The sequence below is a fragment of the Ranitomeya imitator genome, chromosome 7 (genome assembly GCF_032444005.1).
Source record: "Ranitomeya imitator isolate aRanImi1 chromosome 7, aRanImi1.pri, whole genome shotgun sequence".
In the NCBI taxonomy this organism is placed as follows: Eukaryota; Metazoa; Chordata; class Amphibia; order Anura; family Dendrobatidae; genus Ranitomeya; species Ranitomeya imitator.
Genome location: NC_091288.1, coordinates 168,333,834 through 168,357,205, shown reverse-complemented (window position 1 = coordinate 168,357,205; position 23,372 = coordinate 168,333,834). Strand labels below are relative to the sequence as shown.

The window sequence follows — 23,372 nt, the reverse complement described above, 5'->3', positions numbered from 1 at the left end:
TTGCAGATCCTCCATTAAACTTCTTGTTTAATACCATAATCTACTCTTTCAATCAAATTAAGAAAAGATGTATAAGAATTTTTGGCTCATTTTTCCTCCTATTTTCTTATCAATATCATTATTTATTAAGCACTGTGACATCAATATGATAACATAGTCGATCAAGACTCGAAAATACCATTCTTGGTTTAACCCCTTCATGACCCAGCCTATTTTGACCTTAATGACCTGGCCGTTTTTTGCAATTCTGACCAGTGTCCCTTTATGAGGTAATAACTCAGGAACGCTTCAACGGATCCTAGCGGTTCTGAGATTGTTTTTTCGTGACATATTGGGCTTCATGTTAGTGGTAAATTTAGGTCAATAAATTCTGCGTTTATTTGTGATAAAAACGGAAATTTGGCGAAAATTTTGAAAATTTCGCAATTTTCACATTTTGAATTTTTATTCTGTTAAACCAGAGAGTTATGTGACACAAAATAGTTAATAAATAACATTTCCCACATGTCTACTTTACACCAGCACAATTTTGGAAACAAAATTTTTTTTTGCTAGGAAGTTATAAGAGTTAAAATTTGACCAGCGATTTCTCATTTTTACAACGAAATTTACAAAACCATTTTTTTTAGGGACCACCTCACATTTGAAGTCAGTTTGAGGGGTCTATATGGCTGAAAATACCCAAAAGTGACACCATTCTAAAAAATGCACCCCTCAAGGTGCTCAAAACCACATTCAAGAAGTTTTTTAACCCTTCAGGTGCTTCACAGCAGCAGAAGCAACATGGAAGGAAAAAATGAACATTTAACTTTTTAGTCACAAAAATTATCTTTTAGCAACATTTTTTTTATTTTCCCAATGGTACAAGGAGAAACTGAACCATGAAAGTTGTTGTCCAATTTGTCCTGAGTACGCTGATACCTCATATGTGGGGGTAAACCACTGTTTGGGCGCACGGCAGGGCTTGGAAGGGAAGGAGCGCCATTTGACTTTTTGAATGAAAAATTGGCTCCACTCTTTAGCGGACACCATGTCACGTTTGGAGAGCCCCCGTGTGCCTAAAAATTGGAGCTCCCCCACACGTGACCCCATTTTGGAAACTAGACGCCCCAAGGAACTTATCTAGATGCATAGTGAGAACTTTGAACCCCCGGGGGCTTCACAAATTGATCCGTAAAAATGAAAAAGTACTTTTTTTTCACAAAAAAATTCTTTTAGCCTCAATTTTTTTCATTTTCACATGGGCAACAGGATAAAATGGATCCTAAAATTTGTTGGGCAATTTCTCATGAGTACACCGATACCTCACATGTGGGGGTAAACCACTGTTTGGGCACATGGTAAGGTTCGGAAGGGAAGGAGCGCCATTTGACTTTTTGAATGAAAAATTATCTCCATCGTTAGCGGACACCATGTCGTGTTTGGAGAGCCCCCGTGTGCCTAAACATTGGAGCTCCCCCACAAATGACCCCATTTTGGAAACTAGACCCCCCAAGGAACTTATCTAGATGCATATTGAGCACTTTAAACCCTCAGGTGCTTCACAAATTGATCTGTAAAAATGAAAAAGTACTTTTTTTTTCACAAAAAAATTCTTTTCGCCTCAGTTTTTCATTTTCACATGGGCAATAGGATAAAATGAATCCTAAAATTTGTTGGGCAATTTCTCCCGAGTACGCCGATACCTCATATGTGGGGGTAAACCACTGTTTGGGCACACGGCAGGGCTCGGAAGGGAAGGCGCGCCATTTGACTTTTTGAATGGAAAATTAGCTCCAATTGTTAGCGGACACCATGTCGCGTTTAGAGAGCCCCTGTGTGCCTATGCATTGGAGCTCCCCCACAAGTGACCCCATTTTGGAAACTAGACCCCCCAAGGAACTTATCTAGATGCATATTGAGCACTTTAAACCCCCAGGTGCTTCACAGAAGTTTATAATGCAGAGCCATGAAAATAAAAAATAATTTTTCTTTCCTCAAAAATGATTTTTAGCCTGGAATTTCCTATTTTGCCAAGGGTAATAGGAGAAATTGGACCACAAATGTTGTTGTCCAGTTTGTCCTGAGTACGCTGATACCCCATATGTGGGGGTAAACCACTGTTTGGGCGCACGGCAGGGCTCGGAAGGGAAGGCACGCCAATTGGCTTTTTAAATGGAAAATTAGCTCCAATCATTAGCGGACACCATGTCACGTTTGGAGAGCCCCTGTGTGCCTAAACATTGGAGATCCCCCACATATGACCCCATTTTGGAAACTAGACCCCCAAAGGAACTAATCTAGATGTGTGGTGAGGACTTTGAACTTCCAAGTGCTTCACAGAAGTTTATAACGCAGAGCCATGAAAATAAACTAAAAATTTTATTTTCTCTAAAATGATTTTTTAGCCTGCAATTTATTATTTTCCCAAGGGTAAAAGGAGAAATTTGACCCCAAAAGTTGTTGTACAGTTTCTCCTGAGTACGCTGATACCCCATATGTGGGGGTAAACCACAGTTTGGGCACATGTCGGGGCTCGGAAGTCAAGTAGTGACGTTTTGAAATGCAGACTTTGATGGAATGCTCTGCGGGCGTTACGTTGCGTTTGCAGAGCCCCTGATGTGGCTAAACAGTAGAAACCCCCCACAAGTGACCCCATTTTAGAAACTAGACCCCGAAAGGAACTTATCTAGATGTGAGGTGAGCACTTTGAACCCCCAAGTGCTTCACAGAAGTTTATAACACAGAGCAGTGAAAATAATAAATACGTTTTCTTTCCTCAAAAATAATTTTTTAGCCCAGAATTTTTTATTTTCCCAAGGGTTACAGGAGAAATTGGACCCCAAAAGTTGTTGTCCAGTTTCTCCTGAGTACGCTGATACCCCATATGTGGGGGTAAACCACTGTTTGGGCACATGTCGGGGCTCGGAAGTCAAGTAGTGACGTTTTGAAATGCAGACTTTGATGGAATGGTCTGCGGGCGTCACGTTGCGTTTGCAGAGCCCCTGGTGTGCCTAAACAGTAGAAACCCCCCACAAGTGACCCCATTTTGGAAACTAGACCCCCCAAGGAACTTATCTAGATATGTGGTGAGCACTTTGAACCCCCAAGTGCTTCACAGACGTTTACAACGCAGAGCCGTGAAAATAAAAAATCATTTTTCTTTCCTCAAAAATGATGTTTTAGCAAGCAATTTTTTATTTTCTCAAGGGTAACAGGAGAAATTGGACCCCAGTAATTGTTGCCCAGTTTGTCCTGAGTACGCTGATACCCCATATGTGGGGGTAAACCACTGTTTGGGCACATGTCGGGGCTCGGAAGTCAAGTAGTGACGTTTTGAAATGCAGACTTTGATGGAATGGTCTGCGGGCGTCACGTTGCGTTTGCAGAGCCCTTGGTGTGCCTAAACAGTAGAAACCCCCCACAAGTGACCCCATTTTGGAAACTAGACCCCCCAAGGAACTTATCTAGATATGTGGTGAGCACTTTGAACCCCCAAGTGCTTCACAGACGTTTACAACGCAGAGCCGTGAAAATAAAAAATCATTTTACTTTCCTCAAAAATGATGTTTTAGCAAGCAATTTTTTATTTTCTCAAGGGTAACAGGAGAAATTGGACCCCAGTAATTGTTGCCCAGTTTGTCCTGAGTACACTGATACCCCATATGTGGGGGTAAACCACTGTTTGGGCACACGTCGGGGCTCGGAATGGAAGGAGCACCATTTGACTTTTTGAATAAAAGATTGGCTGGAATCAATGGTGGCGCCATGTTGCGTTTGGAGACCCCCTGATGTGCCTAAACAGTGGAAACCCCTCAATTCTAACGCCAACACACCCCTAACCCTTATCCCAACTGTAGCCGTAACCCTAACCACAACCCTAACCGCAACACACCCCTAACCACAACCCTAACCCCAACACACCCCTAACCCTAACCACAACCCTAATTCCAACCCAACCCTAACCCTAAGGCTATGTACCCACGTTGCGGATTCATGTGAGATTTTTCCGCACCATTTTTGAAAAATCCGCGGGTAAAAGGCACTGCGTTTTACCTGCGGATTTACTGCGGATTTCACCTGCGGATTCCTATTGAGGAATAGGTGTAAAACGCTGCGGAATCCGCACAAAGAATTGACATGCTGCGGAAAATACAACGCAGCGTTTCCGTGCGGTATTTTCCGCACCATGGGCACAGCGGATTTGGTTTTCCATAGGTTTACATGGTACTGTAAACCTGATGGAACACTGCTGCGGATCCGCAGCGGCCAATCCGCTGCGGATCCGCAGCCAAATCCGCACCGTGTGCACATAGCCTAATTCTAAAGGTATGTGCACACGCTTCGGAAAACGCTGCGGATCCGCAGCAGTTTCCCATGAGTTTACATTTCAATGTAAACCTATGGGAAACAAAAATCGCTGTACACATGCTGCGGAAAAACTGCACGGAAACGCAGCGGTTTACATTCCGCAGCATGTCACTTCTTTCTGCGGATTCCACAGCGGTTTTACAACTGCTCCAATAGAAAATCGCAGTTGTAAAACCGCAGTGAAATGCGCAGAAAAACCGCGGTAAATCTGCCATAAATCCGCAGCGGTTTAGCACTGCGGATTTATCAAATCCGCTGCGGAAAAATCCGCAGAGGACCAGAATACGTGTGCACATACCGAAACCCTAACCCTAACCCTACCCCTAACCCTACCCCTAACCCTACCCCTAACCCTACCCCTACCCCTACCCCTACCCCTAACCCTACCCCTAACCCTAACCCTAACCCTAGTTCTAACTCCAACCTTAGTGAAAAAAAAAAAAAATTCTTTATTTTATTATTGTCCCTATCTATGGGGGACAAATGGGGGGGGTCATTTACTGTTTTTTTATTTTGACCACTGTGATAGATTATATCACAGTGATCAAAATTCACATTGGAACGAATCTGCCAGCTGGCAGATTCGGCGGGCGCACTGCGCATGCGCCCGCCATTTTGGAACATGGCGGCGCTCGGGGAAGAAGACGGACGGACCCCGCCAGGATCGGTAAGTATAAGGGGGGGAGATCAGGGCACAGGGGGGGGGAGATCAGGGCACGGGGGGGCGTCGGAGCACGGGGGGGGAGGGATCGGAGCATGGGGGAGAGTGATCGGTGTGCGGGCGGGTGGATCGGTGTGCAGGGGGGGTGGATCGGTGTGCAGGGGGGGTGGTTCGGAGCACGGGGGGGGATCGGAGTGCGGGGGGGGTTGATTGGAGCACGGGGGGGTGTGATTGGAGCACGGGGGGAGCGGACAGGAGGACGGGGGAGCGGAGCACAGGACGGAGGGGAGCGGGCCACAGATCGGGGGGCTGGGGGGGCGATCGGTGGGGTGGGGTGGGGGCACATTAGTATTTCCAGCCATGGCCGATGATATTGCAGCATCGGCCATGGCTGGATTGTAATATTTCACCATTTTTTTAGGTGAAATATTACAAATCGCTCTGATTGGCAGTTTCACTTTCAACAGCCAATCAGAGCGATCGTAGCCACGAGGGGGTGAAGCCACCCCCCCCTGGGCTAAACTACCACTCCCCCTGTCCCTGCAGATCGGGTGAAATGGGAGTTAACCCTTTCACCCGGCCTGCAGGGACGCGATCTTTCTGTGACACAGCATATGCGTCACAGGTCGGATTGGCACCGACTTTCATGACGCATACGCTGTGTCACAGGTCGGGAAGGGGTTAAAAGAGGCTACATACATTCAGTCTTTTTTTTCTGCATAACTTCAGTAGTGATCATTCTTATACCTCATGGCTGTTAAAAAAAAATCTGTCAGTATGCCAGTAATGCATTTTAATATTAATGTGGCCCAGCTGGGAGCTACGCGATATGAGATACATTTCCTCTGAAGCATGAACTGTCACGTTTTTTGTGTTATTACAGGTAATGTCAGCTATGGATGTAGACTAACTTCTTAACATGTTGAAATCGGAAAAAGTTACCTTACTTAACCCCTTCACCACCTTGGGTTTTTCCATTTTTTGAGTTTCCATTTTCTGCTCCCATTCTTCCCAGAGCCATAAAAAAAAATTTATTTTTCAGTCAATATGGCCATGTGAGGGCTTGGTTTTTGCAGGACGAGTTGTACTTTTAAAAGACGCCATTGGTTTTACCATATAACGTACTGGAAAACAGGAAAAAAAATCAAAGTGCGGTGAAATTGCAAAAAAAAGTGCATTTCCAGAATTGTTTTTTTATTTTTAACATGTTCACTAAATGCCAAAACTGACCTGCCATTATGATTATCCGGGTCATTACGAGTTGGTGGATACCAAAACTGTATAGGTTCTTTTTTATTAAAGTGGTGAAAAAAAATCTAAAGTTTGTTAGAAAAAAAAAAGTCATCATTTTCTGAGACTCGTAGCGTCTCCATTTTCAGGATCTGGGGCTGGGTGAGGGCTTATTTTTTGCGTGCCGAGTAGTGTTGAGCGATACCGTCCGATACTTGAAAGTATCGGTATCGGATAGTATCGGCCGATACCCGAAAAATATCGGATATCGCCGATACCGATATCCGATACCAATACAAGTCAATGGGACATCAAGTATCGGAATGTATCCTCATGGATCCCAGGGTCTGAAGGAGAGGAAACTCTCCTTCAGGCCCTGGGATCCATATTAAAGTGTAAAATAAAGAATTAAAATAAAAAATATTGTTATATTCACCTCTCCGGCGGCCCCTGGACATCAGCGGGAGGATCCGGCGTCCGGCACGGCTTCTTTCTTCAAAATGCGCGCCTTCAGGACCTGTGGAATGACGTCCCGGCTTCTGATTGGTCGCGTGCCGCCCATGTGACCGCCACGCGACCAATCAGAAGCCGCGACGTCATTCCTCAGGTCCTAGAAGGCGCTCATTCTAGGACTTTAGCTGAGGAATGACGTCGCGGCTTCTGATTGGTCGCGTGGCGGTCACATGGGCGGCACGCGACCAATCAGAAGCCGGGACGTCATTCCACAGGTCCTGAAGGCGCGCATTTTGAAGAAAGAAGCCGTGCCGGACGCCGGATCCTCCCGCTGATGTCCAGGGGCCGCCGGAGAGGTGAATATAACAATATTTTTTATTTTAATTCTTTATTTTACACTTCCGATACCGATACCCGATATCACAAAAATATCGGATCTCGGTATCGGAATTCCGATACCGCAAGTATCGGCCGATACCCGATACTTGCGGTATCGGAATGCTCAACACTAGTGCCGAGCTGACGTTTTTATTGATACCATTTTGGTGCAGATACGATCGTTATAGTATTTTAATCCAATGTTGTAGTGACCAAAAAACATAATTCTGGCGATTTGATTTTCTTTCTCGTTACAACGTTTACTGATTGGATTAATTATTTTTATATTTTGATAGATCGGGCGATTCTGAAATCGGAAATACCAAATACTTGCATTTTTATTAAATTGTTTTATTTTGAAGGAGGCAATTGGGGGGTGATTTGAACTTTTATATGTTTTTAATTTTTTTTTATATTTTTAAAAACATATTTTTTTTTTACTTTTTACTAGCTTCAATAGTCTCCATGGGAGATTAGAAGATGTGATATTCTGATCGTTTATGCTACACACAGCAAGGCTTCAGCACAGTTGTGTGTAGCAGATTTGCTCACTTGCTATGACCGCAGGCCATCGGCAATCACAACCACAGGGGTGTCCTCCAGACTCCGGGTTGTCATGCCAACCCATTGGCGAACCGCGGTCATGTGACGGGTTTTGTGACATATTTCTGACGTGATCATGTTAAATGCCGCTGTCAATCTCTGCCAGTGAATGAAATCAGCTGACATGTCTAGTTGTTTCATAGCAACCAGCTCACCCATATATATTTTTTAGGCGATATGGACATCAAAGAGGGGTTTATCTTGATTGGAAACCCCATCTATAAGTAAGAATGGGATTTGAACTGTTCCTGTATTATATGGATAGGCATTCTTGCATTACAGGGATGGTCACTTTATAAACATATATTTAACAGATACATAAACATATTTTTTAACTTTACGGCTTGAGATTTTAAATTTGGTATCAAAATAACATTTTGATAGCGTTTTAACACAATTCAAGAAAACTTAAGGATGGACACTTTTGCATCTTTACCTTTCATGCAAATATACTTGTACATCCATATGAACATGTACTGACACTTCTAGTATACGTTCCCAAGATGAGTTTTTGGTGAGTTTTTCCTGCTGCATATTTTTGAAAAAATGCAACTCACCTATGTAACTTTATTGGTGCAGAAAATCTCCAACATCAAATAGTCACTAAAAGCTCATCGTGACAACGTTGCCTAAGGCTCAAATGACTCAAATATTTTATCTACGTCATCTTCATTCTTTCAATCCCACATCTGACCTCGGAAACTAGATCAGGATTGAACTCATTACAGAATTGGGAAATCTGTAGGAGCACAGTGGTGCTGTATGAAAAAAAATGCTGGTCAAGCTGTATGTTTCAAATGTTTCTTTACCTAGAGCTAAAGTTCAAGGGTTATACATATATCACATTTTCTAGTCCAGTCAGTTAAATAGAAACCAAAAATGATAGATGTCCACAAAAAAATGAACTTTTATGTTCATCCTAGCTTGGTAGAAGTGTTCACAAAGCAGCCAATGTTCTGTCCTACAGCTTAATGGAAATTAATAAAACATTATGACTGGTGACTAGTGTTGAGTGATACCGTCCGATACTTGAAAGTATCGGTATCGGATAGTATCGGCCGACACCCGAAAAGTATCGGATATCGCCGATACCGATATCCGATACCAATACAAGTCAATGGGACACCAAGTATCGGAAGGTATCCTGATGGTTCCCAGGGTCTGAAGGAGAGGAAACTCTCCTTCAGGCCCTGGGATCCATATTAATGTGTAAAATAAAGAATTAAAATAAAAAAATTGATATATTCACCTCTCCAGCGGCCCCTGGACATCACCGCGGGTAACCGGCAGACTTCTTTGTTTAAAATGAGCGCGTTTAGGACCTGAGAATGACGTCGCGGCTTCTGATTGGTCGCGTGCCGCTCATGTGACCACCACGCGACCAATCAGAAGCCGCGACGTCATTCGCAGGTCCTAAATTCCTAGAATGAGGAGTTTAGTGCCTGAGAATGACGTCGCGGCTTGTGATTGGTCGCGTGGCGGTCACATGAGTGGCACGCGACCAATCAGAAGCCGCGACGTCATTCTCAGGTCCTAAACGCGCTCATTTTAAACAAAGAAGCCTGCCGGTTACCAGCGGTGATGTCCAGGGGCCGCCGGAGAGGTGAGCATATCAATATTTTTTATTTTAATTCTTTATTTTACACATCACTATGGATCCGATACCGATTCCCGATACCACAAAAGTATCGGAACTCGGTATCGGAATTCCGATACCGCAAGTATCGGCCGATACCCGATACTTGCGGTATCGAAATGCTCAACACTACTGGTGACATTTGGCTGTTTCTTCAAATTGACATTTTCAAACAAGTTTTCTAATTCTGGCTCTAGTACTGTAACAGATTTTCAGCAGTGGTAGAATGAGAATATGGGCTTCCTGAAAATCTATATTGTGCTAAGTTTCTTATGAAGACAACTTGTGTTTTTAACGGAAGATAACGTGGGCACAACTCGCTAGTGGTGCTCAAGTAGGTGCCCAAACCGTGCTAGTAAGATAGAAAAACTTGGCACACACAGAACGTAGATGCGGTGAAATTTAATGAGGTAACAGTACATACAGTAGACGTTTCGGTCAATTTTTGACCTTCATCAATGTACCTCTTACTATTATATAAAGTCTCGGGGTCATACATGGGAGAATTCCCAATAGTATTAGCTGGAAATGTCGTAGTGACACCAGGTCAGAAGATGTAAGGGACGTGGGATGGACGCAGTATCCACTGTGCACTGGACAAGCAGTGGATACTGCGTCCATTCCACGTCCCTTACATCTTCTGACCTCGTGTCACTACGACATTTCCGGCTAATACTATTGGGAATTCTCCCATGTATGACCCCGAGACTTTATATAAAAGTAAGAGGTACATTGATGAAGGTCAAATATTGACCGAAACGTCTACTGTATGTACTGTTACCTCATTAAATTTCACCGCATCTACTTTCTGTGTGTGCCAAGTTTTTCTAACTTGTGTTTTTAAGACCTATTAGGGCATACAGACATTATATACAGCGTCACATGAAAATTTGTGAACTTTACGAAATGTTAATAGTATAACTATTATGTGACCTAAAACTATGACAAGTTTTCACAAGACTCCTAAGAGTAAGCGGATAAAGAGAACCAAATGAAACAAATTAGTTAGAAATGTTAATCATCTTATTAATCAGGAAAATGATCCAACATCACTTGTGTGTGAGTGTAAAAACAAGTAAACCTTTTTTTTCGGTATCTGGTGTGACGCCATTATGCAGCAATATATGCATCTAAATGTTTCAGGAAATTGTCGATTAGTCTTTGACATCAGCTGGGAGGAATTTTAGCCCATTCCTCTCTACAAAACAGCTTCACGTCTGTTATGTTGGTGGATTTTCCCCCATGAGCTGATTACTTCAGGACTTTCCACAAAATGTCTTTAGTATTAAGGTCAAGACTTTTACTTGGCCATCCAAAACTGTGGCCCCGATTCATCAGAACTGGCAATCTTCACAACCATCTTGACAAAGGGGCAAGGTAGAGTGCAAGGTTGCTGATTCATTAAGAGGCAATGAATCAGGCAAGGTGTAAAGTGCCTTTCTGTGCGCCTCACCACAAATTTTACTTAGTCCTTTCTGGAATAAGATTTGTGTCCTATTGAAAAGTGCAGCTCGTTGTAAATTCGACAGGAGATGGTCAACCCCGTTCCATCCCACCCCAATTCTATTCACTTTATGAGAGCTAGGCAAAAATGGTGTAAGAATGTCAAAAATTTAAGCACAGCTTCAAGTTGCACCAACATTTTGCAACTTTTAAAAGTTTTTTATGTCAAAATTCTATGTAGAATATACAGGTTATATTATATTAAAATATACAGTGCCCGGGGACAAACTGGTACTTTAATTATTAGAAGACTTTTCCCTGCATGTCAGTAGCTTCACTATCTACCATTATCGCAATGGTCTGTGCTCTGATCAGAGTAAAAATGCTCTGTTCAGAGTAAAAATGCTCTGTTCAGAGCAAAGATCAGTGTGATAGTGATAGATCATTAAGCTGCTGACTGGCAAGGAGAACTGTAATATACTGATTGCTGGTGAAGTGCGGTGAGAGGTTTTCTAAGAAAGTGCCGCAATGTAACCGAGAGTCGCGCGTAAGGGAACACTTCCTGGTTTCTCTCTTCTCTAAGCAGGGAGATCTTGCAAATTATTGTAGGATCTCTACTTAGTTGAGGACAGAGACTTGGAATTGTTTTCATGCCCGCGGCTCCCAGGGACATTGGTGCACTTTTTTAGAAGATCGCTCACTGCACTTCCCGAGCGGTAAGTACCATATATATAAGTTGTCCCTGCCTGTGAGGAGCTTCTTCATCATCTCTATCACACTGGTCTTTGATCTGTGCTTTTATTGGAGTGAAAATGCTCAGATCAGAGCAGTGTGACAATGGTAGACGGTGAAGCTGCAGACAGGAAGGAAAAAGTTGTCTAGTAAAGTAGCACTATGGACCCAGTATCACCGCGCTTCCGATCTCTCTGCCTGTGCATGAGCATGTGTGGTGCAGAGAGTCCACTGAGAAGCCATGCTATCCACAAGATATCAGCACACTTCCATTAAAAAATAGGTGCACAAAACAAAGGTTTTTAAATACACATATTCAATTCAATCAGTAAATATCTAAAATAAGTCAAGACACACATATAATTATATTTATTATATTTCTTGCAATAATAAAACTACATTTTTGGTGGTAGACCACAATAGAAAAAGAGCTTAAGTACAAAATGTATAAAATTCATCTAAATCTTTATTGACCATTTAAAAAAAATTTTCAACAGAAGAAAAAAATACCGTATTTTTCAGACTACAGGACACACTTTTCCCCCCAAAAAATGTGAGGAAAATGGAGAGTGCGTCTTATAGTTGGAATGCAGGCTTACCGGCAGCTGTGTTGTGGTGGCAGAGGTGCAGCTGGCGGTGGCAGAGGTGCGGGGATGATGAGGCGCAGTGAGTGGTATGGCGTGAGCGGGGTCCCTTCCACAGGTGAGCGGCCCGGTATCCAAGGTAAGCAGCAGAGCCGGGTGAATCATGGCTTTATTGGTGGTGGCGGCCATCTTCCTGAGATCACGCGTGCGCAGATAGAGTACTCTGCTTCCCAGGGCTTCAGGAAAATGGCCGCGAGAGGTCACGCATGTGCAGATGGAGATCGCGGCTGCCATTTTTCTGAAGCCGAGATCTAAATCTGCGAACTCGGCCGAGATCGAAATCTGCATAGTCAAATATAGGAAACTTGCATATGAGTGTTGTCTCATGCAGGTGCTCCCGCTGCCCCAAAGCACGTTTCGTGATGGTCACTTCCTCAGGAGGCGTTTCTTGCCACAATTTCAGCACTTTATTTTTATTCTAATTAGGATTCTGCTTATGAGCTTAAGATGAATTAAAGGGCTCCCCAGATTGTTTTTGGTATTTTGCAGCCTCTGATTTGATATATTTTGTATTATTTTTTTCTATTGTCGAAATTTAAAAAAAAATGGTCAGTAAAGATTTATATGAATTTTATACATTTTGTACTTAAGCTCTTTTTCTATTGTGGTTTATCAGTATTTTGCAGCTGTACTTATTATTGCTGTATTTGGGCATTTACATGTCATTTTTGGTGATAGGTACTTTGTAAGCATATACTGTTGTGGGTTTAGTCAGTCCCAGCTAAAGGATACTTGCCCACTCCTACCTGAGTGCTATCATTAAAAAGAAAGGGTGAGAAGTTTCAGCACGGAGTGGCGCTACTAAGCTTGTGCCAGTAAGTAAGCACCCAAAAAGCTCAGCTATTTAAAATAGTGAGCACAGCCGGAGTGAAGATTCCTTTAGTCAACAGTTACAGAACAAGTACTGATGCATAAAAGGGGTAATTGAACTTTTGATAACTATTGCTTCTAAAATCTTTTTGTGGGTGGATTCTTTACAGTAAAATGATTACCTTAAAAGGGGCTTTAAAGCAGTATAGTGAAGGAGGTAAAGGGTGTCTCATATTAAATTCCACAGTGGGTCCCATTTTCAAATAAATCACTGTAAGTACATTTTTCTGTTGTATAGCGCTTATATACTATATTCTGTAACACCCAGCAAAAAAGTGAAAATCTTGTGAATTTAAACAGATATAGCTTGAAGTATTATTAAAAATTAATTGAAATGTTAATTTTGAGAGACACAACCTGACAATCTAGTGTCCATGATTAGTAGGTGCCCTCAGGCTCATAGGCTTTATTTTTTTTTCATGAATAAAAGACTGAGGTTTCTAAATCATGGATTAACTCAGGAATATTTTGAACTTCACACTGAGTCATCATTATCAAGCCTTCTACAACTTTATTTAAAAGGAATTGGTGACCAGGTGTTTATTCTGTCAATCGAAGACCAGAATGAAACTGTCAATGATTGAGAAAGTTGTGGATGATTATACTGTATGTACAGGAGCTTCTCACTAAATTAGAATATCTTCAAAAAGTTAATTTATTTCAGTTCTTCAATACAAAAGTGAAACTCATATATTACATGGAGTCATTACAGACAGAGCAATCTATTTCAAGTGTTTATTTCTGTTAATGTTGATGATTATGGCTTACAGCCAATGAAAACCCAAAAGTCCGTATCTCAGTAAGGCTACTTTCACACTGGCGTTTTTTGCAATACGTCGCAATGCGCCTTTATGGCAAAAAACGCATCCTGCAAAGTTGTTTGCAGGATGCATTGTTGCCCCATAGATTAACATTAGCGACGCATTGCGACGCATTGCCACACGTAGCAACCGTAGTGCGACAGTTGCGCCGTGTTGTGGTGGACCGCCGGGAGCAAAAAACATTAAATGTAACGTTTTTTGCTGCCGACGGACCGCTTTTTTTGACGGCGCATGCGCGGCCGGAACTCCGCCCCCACCTCCCCGCACCCCACAATGGGGCAGCGGATGTGCCGGAGAAATGCATCCGCTGCACCCGTTGTGCGGCGCATCAAACGCTAGCGTCGGAATCTCGGCCCGACGCAATGCGACGGGCAGATTCCGATGCTGGTGTGAAAGTAGCCTAAATTAGAATACTTTATAATACCAGTTTGATAAATGATTTTAAAATAAATTAACTTTTGATGATATTCTAATTTAGCGAGAAGTGCCTGTAAAATACAAAGAAAACATGTCATCTTTAACTTTAAGCCTTTAAGAGACCATTTCATCTTCAACTTGCTTAACTGTTCACAATAACAGTAATTTTGACCAAGGGTCCCAAACTTTTAGATGCCACTGTATGTGTATGCGACAATACATTGGTTGGAGCCACTACAAGTGCTCAGAGGACCCCATAAGAGAGGTCATAGTACGGTACTGTGTTGACTAGGAGAGCGAACTAATTAGCTAGGACTCAAATTCTATTGTCCTTTCAAAATTAAGCATGTTTTATGCTTTTACCCTTTGTTTAAAGGATTTATGTTGTGTGATCAGAACACAAATTCCCATCTAAAACTCGAAAAATAGTCATAAATGCAATTTCCTAACATATAGTTATAACTTGACGAAAGTTTAACACCATGAAGATAACAAAAATGATGATTAAAATGAGGCCAGATGATTATCCAACAAGAATCCTGGAAGAGAAAAATTCTTATAAATTGTTGCTTATGGGGATTTTAAAATCATGACAAGATTAGCTACTGTCTGCTTAATATGATGACAAGTGACAGAAATAGATTTTTCTCTTTTTTAACAATGATGTTTAATCATAGTCAGAAGAAAAAAAATAAAATATGATGTTCATTCTTGAAACGATGTTCGCTTTTTGCTGGTAAAAAATGAAATGTTCTTTGACAATGTCATTATTACGGTAGTAATATTTCTAACAACTTGTTAGACCAAAATAACACTGCAACCAGTCTCGTCCTGACAAACGTGATGTGTGAGGTGTAAGGGATCCTCCTATTTCTCATTAGAGACCTTACAATGAGGTTTGAGCGTCATTGTTCCGATGCCTTGGAATCGCAGCAAATACAAATGCTATAGAAATCAATGAAGAAGTTCGATGATGTAGTGCTGGTTCAATATCCATTAATGCTTTTGTTATTTTTAATTTTTCAAGGGGACATTGTTATCGTATTTATATATAAGATGCTCCATACTGTTGATTTTAAAGGTTTTTATCATTTATTTCTTTGTTATCTTTATTTTTCTTGCTCATAAAGGATGAACTGTGACCCATCATGTGCGCTCTTGGCGCTCTTAGTCCAATGCCAACGTATCGTCTACAGCTGTCTGTTTGTCAATGTATCTTCACTCTGGTTATGTCCTGAAGAAGAAGTTTGATAAGTTTGAAACGCGTATAGATATTAAACTTCACTTCTTCTATCCCGTGTGTCATTTAGGCTTTGTTCACATTTGCGTTGTTGGGCGTTGTGTCGGCGACGCAACGCACAGCGCATGCAAAACGCATGCAAAACGCATTGTTTTGTGACGTCCATTTTTAGCATGATTTTTGGCGCAAAAAAAATGCAACATGCATCGTCCTCTGCGCCCTGACACTTGCGCCAAAAAAGAAACATTCGTCACAAAACGCAACACAACGCATGTTCATGCGCCTTCCATGTGAAATATAGGGGCGCATGATGCATGCATTGCCGCGGCTGCGCCTGACGCAACGCAATAGGGAACGTAGCCTTATCCTTTCCTTGGAACGCCACCAGCAGTGCAGAAAAACCACTTATTTTTCATACAGAATGACCGTTTGGTTTTTTGTAACCAGTGATCTTGAAGCGGCTGGATTATTTATGCTTTAAAATAGTTGTGGATACACAACCAGATCGGGTGAGCATGGACTACACACCAATATAATTGTTGCTATAGGTTAAAACCCTGTTGCGCTCTTCTTGCTCCCCAACTTTTGTGATCAATTGGATGTAGCCACAATGTGTGCCAATATCAAACCTTTACAGAAAATAAAAAGGATGACTAGCACACATAGGGTAATAATGTACTTTAAAAGTAAAATCATGGATTGAGGGGATTGCAGTTCTCACCTTATTGGGTTGTGATGTCACAACTCTAATAAATAGCGTACACCATTCGGCTGCTGCAGACACGTCTTCTTCCAGTAGATTGAGAAGTAGGTAATAGAGGTTCTTCTAGACTGCGCTACTGTGAGAAAGGAGTTGTTCCACCAGTTTTAATATTTCAAGTTGCTTTTATTAGCATGGTCAAGGTTCATACTGAACCCTTTCTCGAAACTGAACTGCATCATGGCAGCACGGTCTATTAGAACATCCATCTCCTACTTCTCCTCAATATCCAACCATTAGAAGAATTTTGAAACATTACTAGCAGTCTTTGTCAAACCATAAGGAAAAGAGACCTATCTGTGGACTGGAGCTGTTTTGGGATTGTTTTTAGTGGAATAGTTCTCTTTCATCTGGAAGAGAGCCAATTTTCATTCTTTGTCTGGTGGACGCAACCTCTGGATGTTTCACATGGTCGTCAGTTTACTTGAAAAGTACTAGTCCAACTGGACACAACAAGAACATGAGAATGACTTTATGAGTGGGACCAGTGACATAAATAGTAAGAGAAGGAGAATAGACAAGAGAAAAGTATGTGTACGGTACTTATATACAGGTGGGAGACTAAAGAATCAGAAGGCTCAACTTTATAAAGCCAAATGGTTGACAATGCTGGGAATTTCTAGCAAGTTTTAGGAGTGCAAATTACTGCTCTCACAGGTGAAATACAGTACAGGCTACAGTATGAATATGAATATTTATGAGCATATGTACTTGTTTATTATTTTGGTGCCGCTTATTTTTGCCAACATAAATAAATATGTTCTATAGTAAGTTAAAAATGTATGCAAATGTTGTCCATTAGACGCCTGCAGTGTCCCCAAAGTGTAGATGTATGTATAATGAATTACATATTAATTATTAATCCCCATTTTTGATATTTCAGCACCACATGGACCTTCTTTCACCATTGGAAAGGCTGTCTGGCTACTTTGGGGTTTGGTCTTTAATAACTCTGTGCCTGTGCAAAATCCAAAAGGCACAACTAGCAAAATCATTGTGTCAATTTGGGCTTTCTTTGCTGTAATATTTTTGGCAAGTTATACTGCTAACCTTGCTGCATTCATGATCCAAGAGGAATTTGTTGATCAGGTTACTGGACTTAGTGACAAAAAGGTATGTATGTAAACATTCCCATTAAATATTATTACCATGAGCTACTTAATATTTTACCTATGTACAGTGCAGTTAGTTAATGATGTAATTTTTATATTATAGTTAGAATATATTAACTAATACCTATGCAATGAGTTCCTCTAAGGCTAGGGTCACACTAGTGTATTTTCTCTCGCCCGAGAAAATTGGTCCCATTATGTTAATCACTCTTTAATCAGAGTTTGATCAGGCTGTGACTTTAGTGTGATCTGATTTTCTCTGATGCGGAGAAGATGGGGGGAAAAAATGCAGCCCAATGTTATCTGATTGCGGTTCGATACTATCCAAGTGCAGTCTAATGTTTTCCATAGACTCATTGACTTGCATGGCCGAATGTGATCTTATGATCGGATCCAACTTAGGCATGATTTGAGCCAGTCTTAAGAAAAAATCGGATTTATGCATGGCCCAATAGAATAACATTGGTCTGAGTGCGATCTGATGTTTTGTCGGAACGCACCTGGACCAGAAATACGGTAAGGTGCATGAGCCCTAAAGAGCACCTATGGAAGCAGTTTTCAAAAATGTGATAATACATCATATAGGACTTTCTCTGGTTTTGTAAATCTATGGTTTGGCAGCATAGGTTCTGTCTTTAATAATATACACAGTTCAGGAGACTAATGAGAGATAGAGAATGGTATATTTTTAATGTTTGTCAGAGACTTGTTGAAGAAGGTAATGTCCCATGAGAAAAACCTTGAGAAGTGCTGTTTATCAGAGCTCTCTCAACTTGGAGGGTTAGTTAGCTCCCAAGGTACATGACAATGCTAAGTATTGGAGCTTTGTGACCATCTTAGAGGACGTGTCCCTTTGATGCATATGGTGTCCATACACGTCGCGTAAAGCACAAAGGTCCATCTTACAGTTATCTACAGGGTAACTCGTGCAACAATATGTATCTATTTTGTCCCTTTCAAGAATGTCCTATTTGATTTTTATGCAGTTCTTTGGTGTTCATGTCAGTTATGATCTAATCACTGTATTTCTGATTTGTTCTTTCAATATCTAGTTTCAACGGTCATATGAATATTCTCCCCCATTTCGATTTGGAACAGTTCCTAATGGAAGCACGGAAAGGAACATCAGAAACAATTATCCTGAAATGCATCAGTACATGGTAAAATTTAATCAAAAAGGAGTCCATGAAGCCTTAGTCAGCTTAAAGACTGGGTGAGACACTTTTTGCCTTTTATCCCACCTACCTACTTCAGATTTTATGTGATTTTCTCAGTTCCATAGTAGCTTAATGCTTCTATCCTCGCCTTCTTTTCTCCTTCTTTGAAAAGAACATCCCTCTAAAAGACCATTTTTCAATAATTTTTCTCAAAGGTGTTTTATTGCTAATAAGTAAAGGCAATTTATAAGTAAAGGCAATTTTGGATTCATGTGTATCACATTATGATGTTTTTGAATGCATTACTCATTGAACAGATGTAGCAGGCCTACACTTAATGCTGAGGCACACAACTGAAAAAAATCCTAACAGTGTGCGCATTACACACACAGCAAAAATACGGCAAGTTGCACAGTTTGATGAATATTTCAATAGGTGTGGACAACCTGTTTAAGATATTTGCCAAATTTACTGACGTGGCCACTAATTATATTTTATCTTTCATATTCATCATGCATGGAAATATAGTTTGGGGTTGAAAGTGTGTTGTACTATCTAGCTGATAACACAGTGTGAACAATGTATGATTATAGTAGCCTAGCCACCAGCTTGAGGTCTGTAGTGAACTACTCAATAGTATACCTAGACTATTTGTATTGCCATTCTCTGATTCAAAGTTAATGATACCTGCTACGCTTTTCAATCAATATACGTACATTACTGAAGTGATTTACACTTCTGTCACCGTGTGCATTAGTGCACAACAGAAGATAGTTGGGTGGACTACAAGTGTCATGAAAGAAATGCGGAATGCCTGCATTCTCTCACTTTGATACTCATGCTATATATTCATCTGTCCCAGAATATGGTAAAATTTTAAGTCATATAGAAATATTGGCCCCAATTTATTATCCAAGAGATTACGCCTGAATTCTGCCATCAATAACTTTGAAAATGTGCACATTTTTGTACAATGGAGAGCTGCACAAAAATTTTGCGGCTTTTGGCATTTTTACATCAACTTTATCCAGCTCTGCCAAAATGCATGGAGCTGAGGCATGACCCCACATCTTTCCTTATTGATGATTAGCTGTGGTGTTTTTCATGTCAGAAATCTTTCTCCTGTCCTTTACTGGCACACGGAGGCGCACTTCACTTTTCAGATGCGCATGTTATGAGACGTAAACAATACTAGACTAAGCGGGCACCATCCAACTATAATAAAGAAAAGGGGATCTCCACCTGCATACAATATATACTAGTAACTACAACAAAGGAAAGTGTATGCAGAGAAAGATTGGGATCACCACACTAGTTATAGGAATATGAAAACAATCTTTATTTCAGGAACAAGACACAAACATTTAAAAACACTTAAAACCCATAACAGAACCTGGGATAATGGGTCTGCATAGATATCAGGTGAAATACCATCAAAACAAAGCACAACACTAAACAGCCATTTTACAGCAGAATATATATTGGCATAAATAAATCCCTCTATACAACCAAGGCATGTAATCCCAATATACACAGATACTAATGACAAAGCATCCCATATGATCACTATTAAATGAGTAAATACAGACCAGTGTGTCCCATATAGGCAATATGTGCACCAGTTAATACTGGCAGCAGAAGAAAAAAATATAATGTTGATGCCTCCATGTGAAGCCTCCCATTAGGCAAAAAGGGATCTCACCTATCCTCTCAAAAAAAGGAATCACCCTACGGTTAGGAAATGTGAAACACAGAGGGTCTGCTGGGCTGTGTGAGTGCTGGGACCCACGCGTATCGACGCTCAGAAGCGTCTTCCTCAAGGTCGGTAATGTGAGACGTGCCGTGTTCCCAAGTATAAATACACATATAATTAATTAAAACACCTACCAGGTGTGCAGAACAATGGCGACACCACAGGAGATTCTCAGCGTGTTGCCGAGTCGATTGCGCAAGCGTTGGTAACTTTTCCCCACGTAGCCAGGATCAAAGGGGTCTGCGCATGCGCCGTGCGAACCAATAGCTACTCCAATCACAGGAGGCCTGCTGCACCCGCCCACCAAGACGGCGCGCTGCCTGGACCACATCCACAGCCGTGATGGGCCCTGGCAACAGTTTAGCGTCCTAGCCACAAGCTCTCCAGCACCATGCGCACGCGCATATCACACTCCCCTGGCCAGGGCACATTACATTCCTCCATACACCCGCAGAGGCATAACAACTACCAAAGAACGTCATAGTTTACCTAGGAATAGGGGTTGTTCCACTAGAAGGAATACCATGGACAAAAATCAGAAACTAATAGGGACTAAGATTATGTATCCATTTGGAGTCTCACATCCAATGGTTACGTCAATCATAAACTACAGTACCTTACTAAAAATACCGCAGGGGTACAGGAGAAACTAGCGAGGACGCACTGTATCCCAGTAATGCATCCAAACGCCCCCATATGACCATGACTGTAACGCTATAATTAGAGCGCTCACAGTCGCAGTATAATAAAGGACAGTTTGGTCGGAATGCTCTATTTATCAAAATATGAAACAAAAAAATATAAAAATAAAAATAGAAGAAAATAATAAATAAATAAATAGATACAGCTACTGACATGCAATCACATGATACCCACAGGGAAAAAGAACCCTGCTAGATAACCATGTCAAAATAGCTAAACACAGTTACAAGGATTGAGAACTAGGCATACAGTGGGGCAAAAAAGTATTTAGTCAGTCAGCAATAGTGCAAGTTCCACCACTTAAAAAGATGAGAGGCGTTTGTAATTTACATCATAGGTAGACCTCAACTATGGGAGACAAACTGAGAAAAAAAAATCCAGAAAATCACATTGTCTGTTTTTTTAACATTTTATTTGCATATTATCGTGGAAAATAAGTATTTGGTCAGAAACAAACAATCAAGATTTCTGGCTCTCACAGACCTGTAACTTCTTCTTTAAGAGTCTCCTCTTTCCTCCACTCATTACCTGTAGTAATGGCACCTGTTTAAACTTGTTATCAGTATAAAAAGACACCTGTGCACACCCTCAAACAGTCTGACTCCAAACTCCACTATGGTGAAGACCAAAGAGCTGTCAAAGGACACCAGAAACAAAATTGTAGCCCTGCACCAGGCTGGGAAGACTGAATCTGCAATAGCCAACCAGCTTGGAGTGAAGAAATCAACAGTGGGAGCAATAATTAGAAAATGGAAGACATACAAGACCACTGATAATCTCCCTCGATCTGGGGCTCCACGCAAAATCCCACCCCATGGGGTCAGAATGATCACAAGAACGGTGAGCAAAAATCCCAGAACCACGAGGGTGGACCTAGTGAATGAACTGCAGAGAGCTGGGACCAATGTAACAAGGCCTACCATAAGTAACACACTATGCCACCATGGACTCAGATCCTGCAGTGCCAGACGTGTCCCACTGCTTAAGCCAGTACATGTCCGGGCCCGTCTGAAGTTTGCTAGAGAGCATTTGGATGATCCAGAGGAGTTTTGGGAGAATGTCCTATGGTCTGATGAAACCAAACTGGAACTGTTTGGTAGAAACACAACTTGTCGTGTGTGGAGGAAAAAGAATACTGAGTTGCATCCATCAAACACCATACCTACTGTAAAGCATGGTGGTGGAAACATCATGCTTTGGGGCTGTTTCTCTGCAAAGGGGCCAGGACGGCTGATCCGGGTACATGAAAGAATGAATGGGGCCATGTATCATGAGATTTTGAGTGCAAACCTCCTTCCATCAGCAAGGGCATTGAAGATGAAACGTGGCTGGGTCTTTCAACATGACAATGATCCAAAGCACACCGCCAGGGCAACGAAGGAGTGGCTTCGTAAGAAGCATTTCAAGGTCCTGGAGTGGCCTAGCCAGTCTCCAGATCTCAACCCTATAGAAAACTTTTGGAGGGAGTTGAAAGTCCGTGTTGCCAAGCGAAAAGCCAAAAACATCACTGCTCTAGAGGAGATCTGCATGGAGGAATGGGCCAACATACCAACAACAGTGTGTGGCAACCTTGTGAAGACTTACAGAAAACGTTTGACCTCTGTCATTGCCAACAAAGGATATATTACAAAGTATTGAGATTAAATTTTGTTTCTGACCAAATACTTATTTTCCACCATAATATGCAAATAAAATGTTAAATAAACAGACAATGTGATTTTCTGGATTTTTTTTTCTCAGTTTGTCTCCCATAGTTGAGGTCTACCTATGATGTAAATTACAGACGCCTCTCATCTTTTTAAGTGGTGGAACTTGCACTATTGCTGACTGACTAAATACTTTTTTGCCCCACTGTACATGCTAGATTGTATAGATCATAATAACACATTTACACTGGTAAATATATACATTGAAGACACATCCCGTGCAGGTCCTAGTAGTACATCCGGGAACTGATCCATTCTTCAAAAGTTCCCTAACGCCATTTTCCGGTAGATCATATAGAATCCCTGGGACCAATCTCCACCTATAAGAACTAAACTGTGGCAAAAACAGGACAAAGAGAAAGAAAGACAAAGAAAATCAAAGAAAATCAAAAAACTCTTTTAAGAAGATCAATAAATCAAAAAATTAAAAAAATTAATAAAAAATTGTTAACTTTATCCGAGGGAGATGCTATACACCACTGTGCCGGACACACCAACAAGAGGACATAGGGCTGTTCCCCTATATCCTTTTGTAAAAGCCCGTACACAGCAACTCCTCGTTTAAGCCATCCGGTGCCAAACTTTTGAGCTCATATATAAGGCGAGACTCCCTTCTCAACAGTTCATCCACAATAGTACCCCCTCTGATGTTGTACGGCACCCCTTCCAGACCCATAACACGAAGAGTTTTGTGGCTACCCCTA

General features: G+C 41.5%; 1 protein-coding gene across 1 annotated transcript in view; it reads left to right on the top strand.

Moving 5' to 3' along the window:
- The window catches only part of GRIN2A (glutamate ionotropic receptor NMDA type subunit 2A), a 781,341-nt gene that overhangs the window by 692,977 nt on the left and 64,992 nt on the right, over positions 1-23,372 (top strand). The window contains exons 10-11 of the mRNA XM_069734026.1: positions 17,122-17,351; positions 18,403-18,563. Of these exons, the coding sequence (XP_069590127.1) occupies positions 17,122-17,351; positions 18,403-18,563 (391 nt within the window). The remainder of the gene's footprint in view (positions 1-17,121; positions 17,352-18,402; positions 18,564-23,372) is intronic.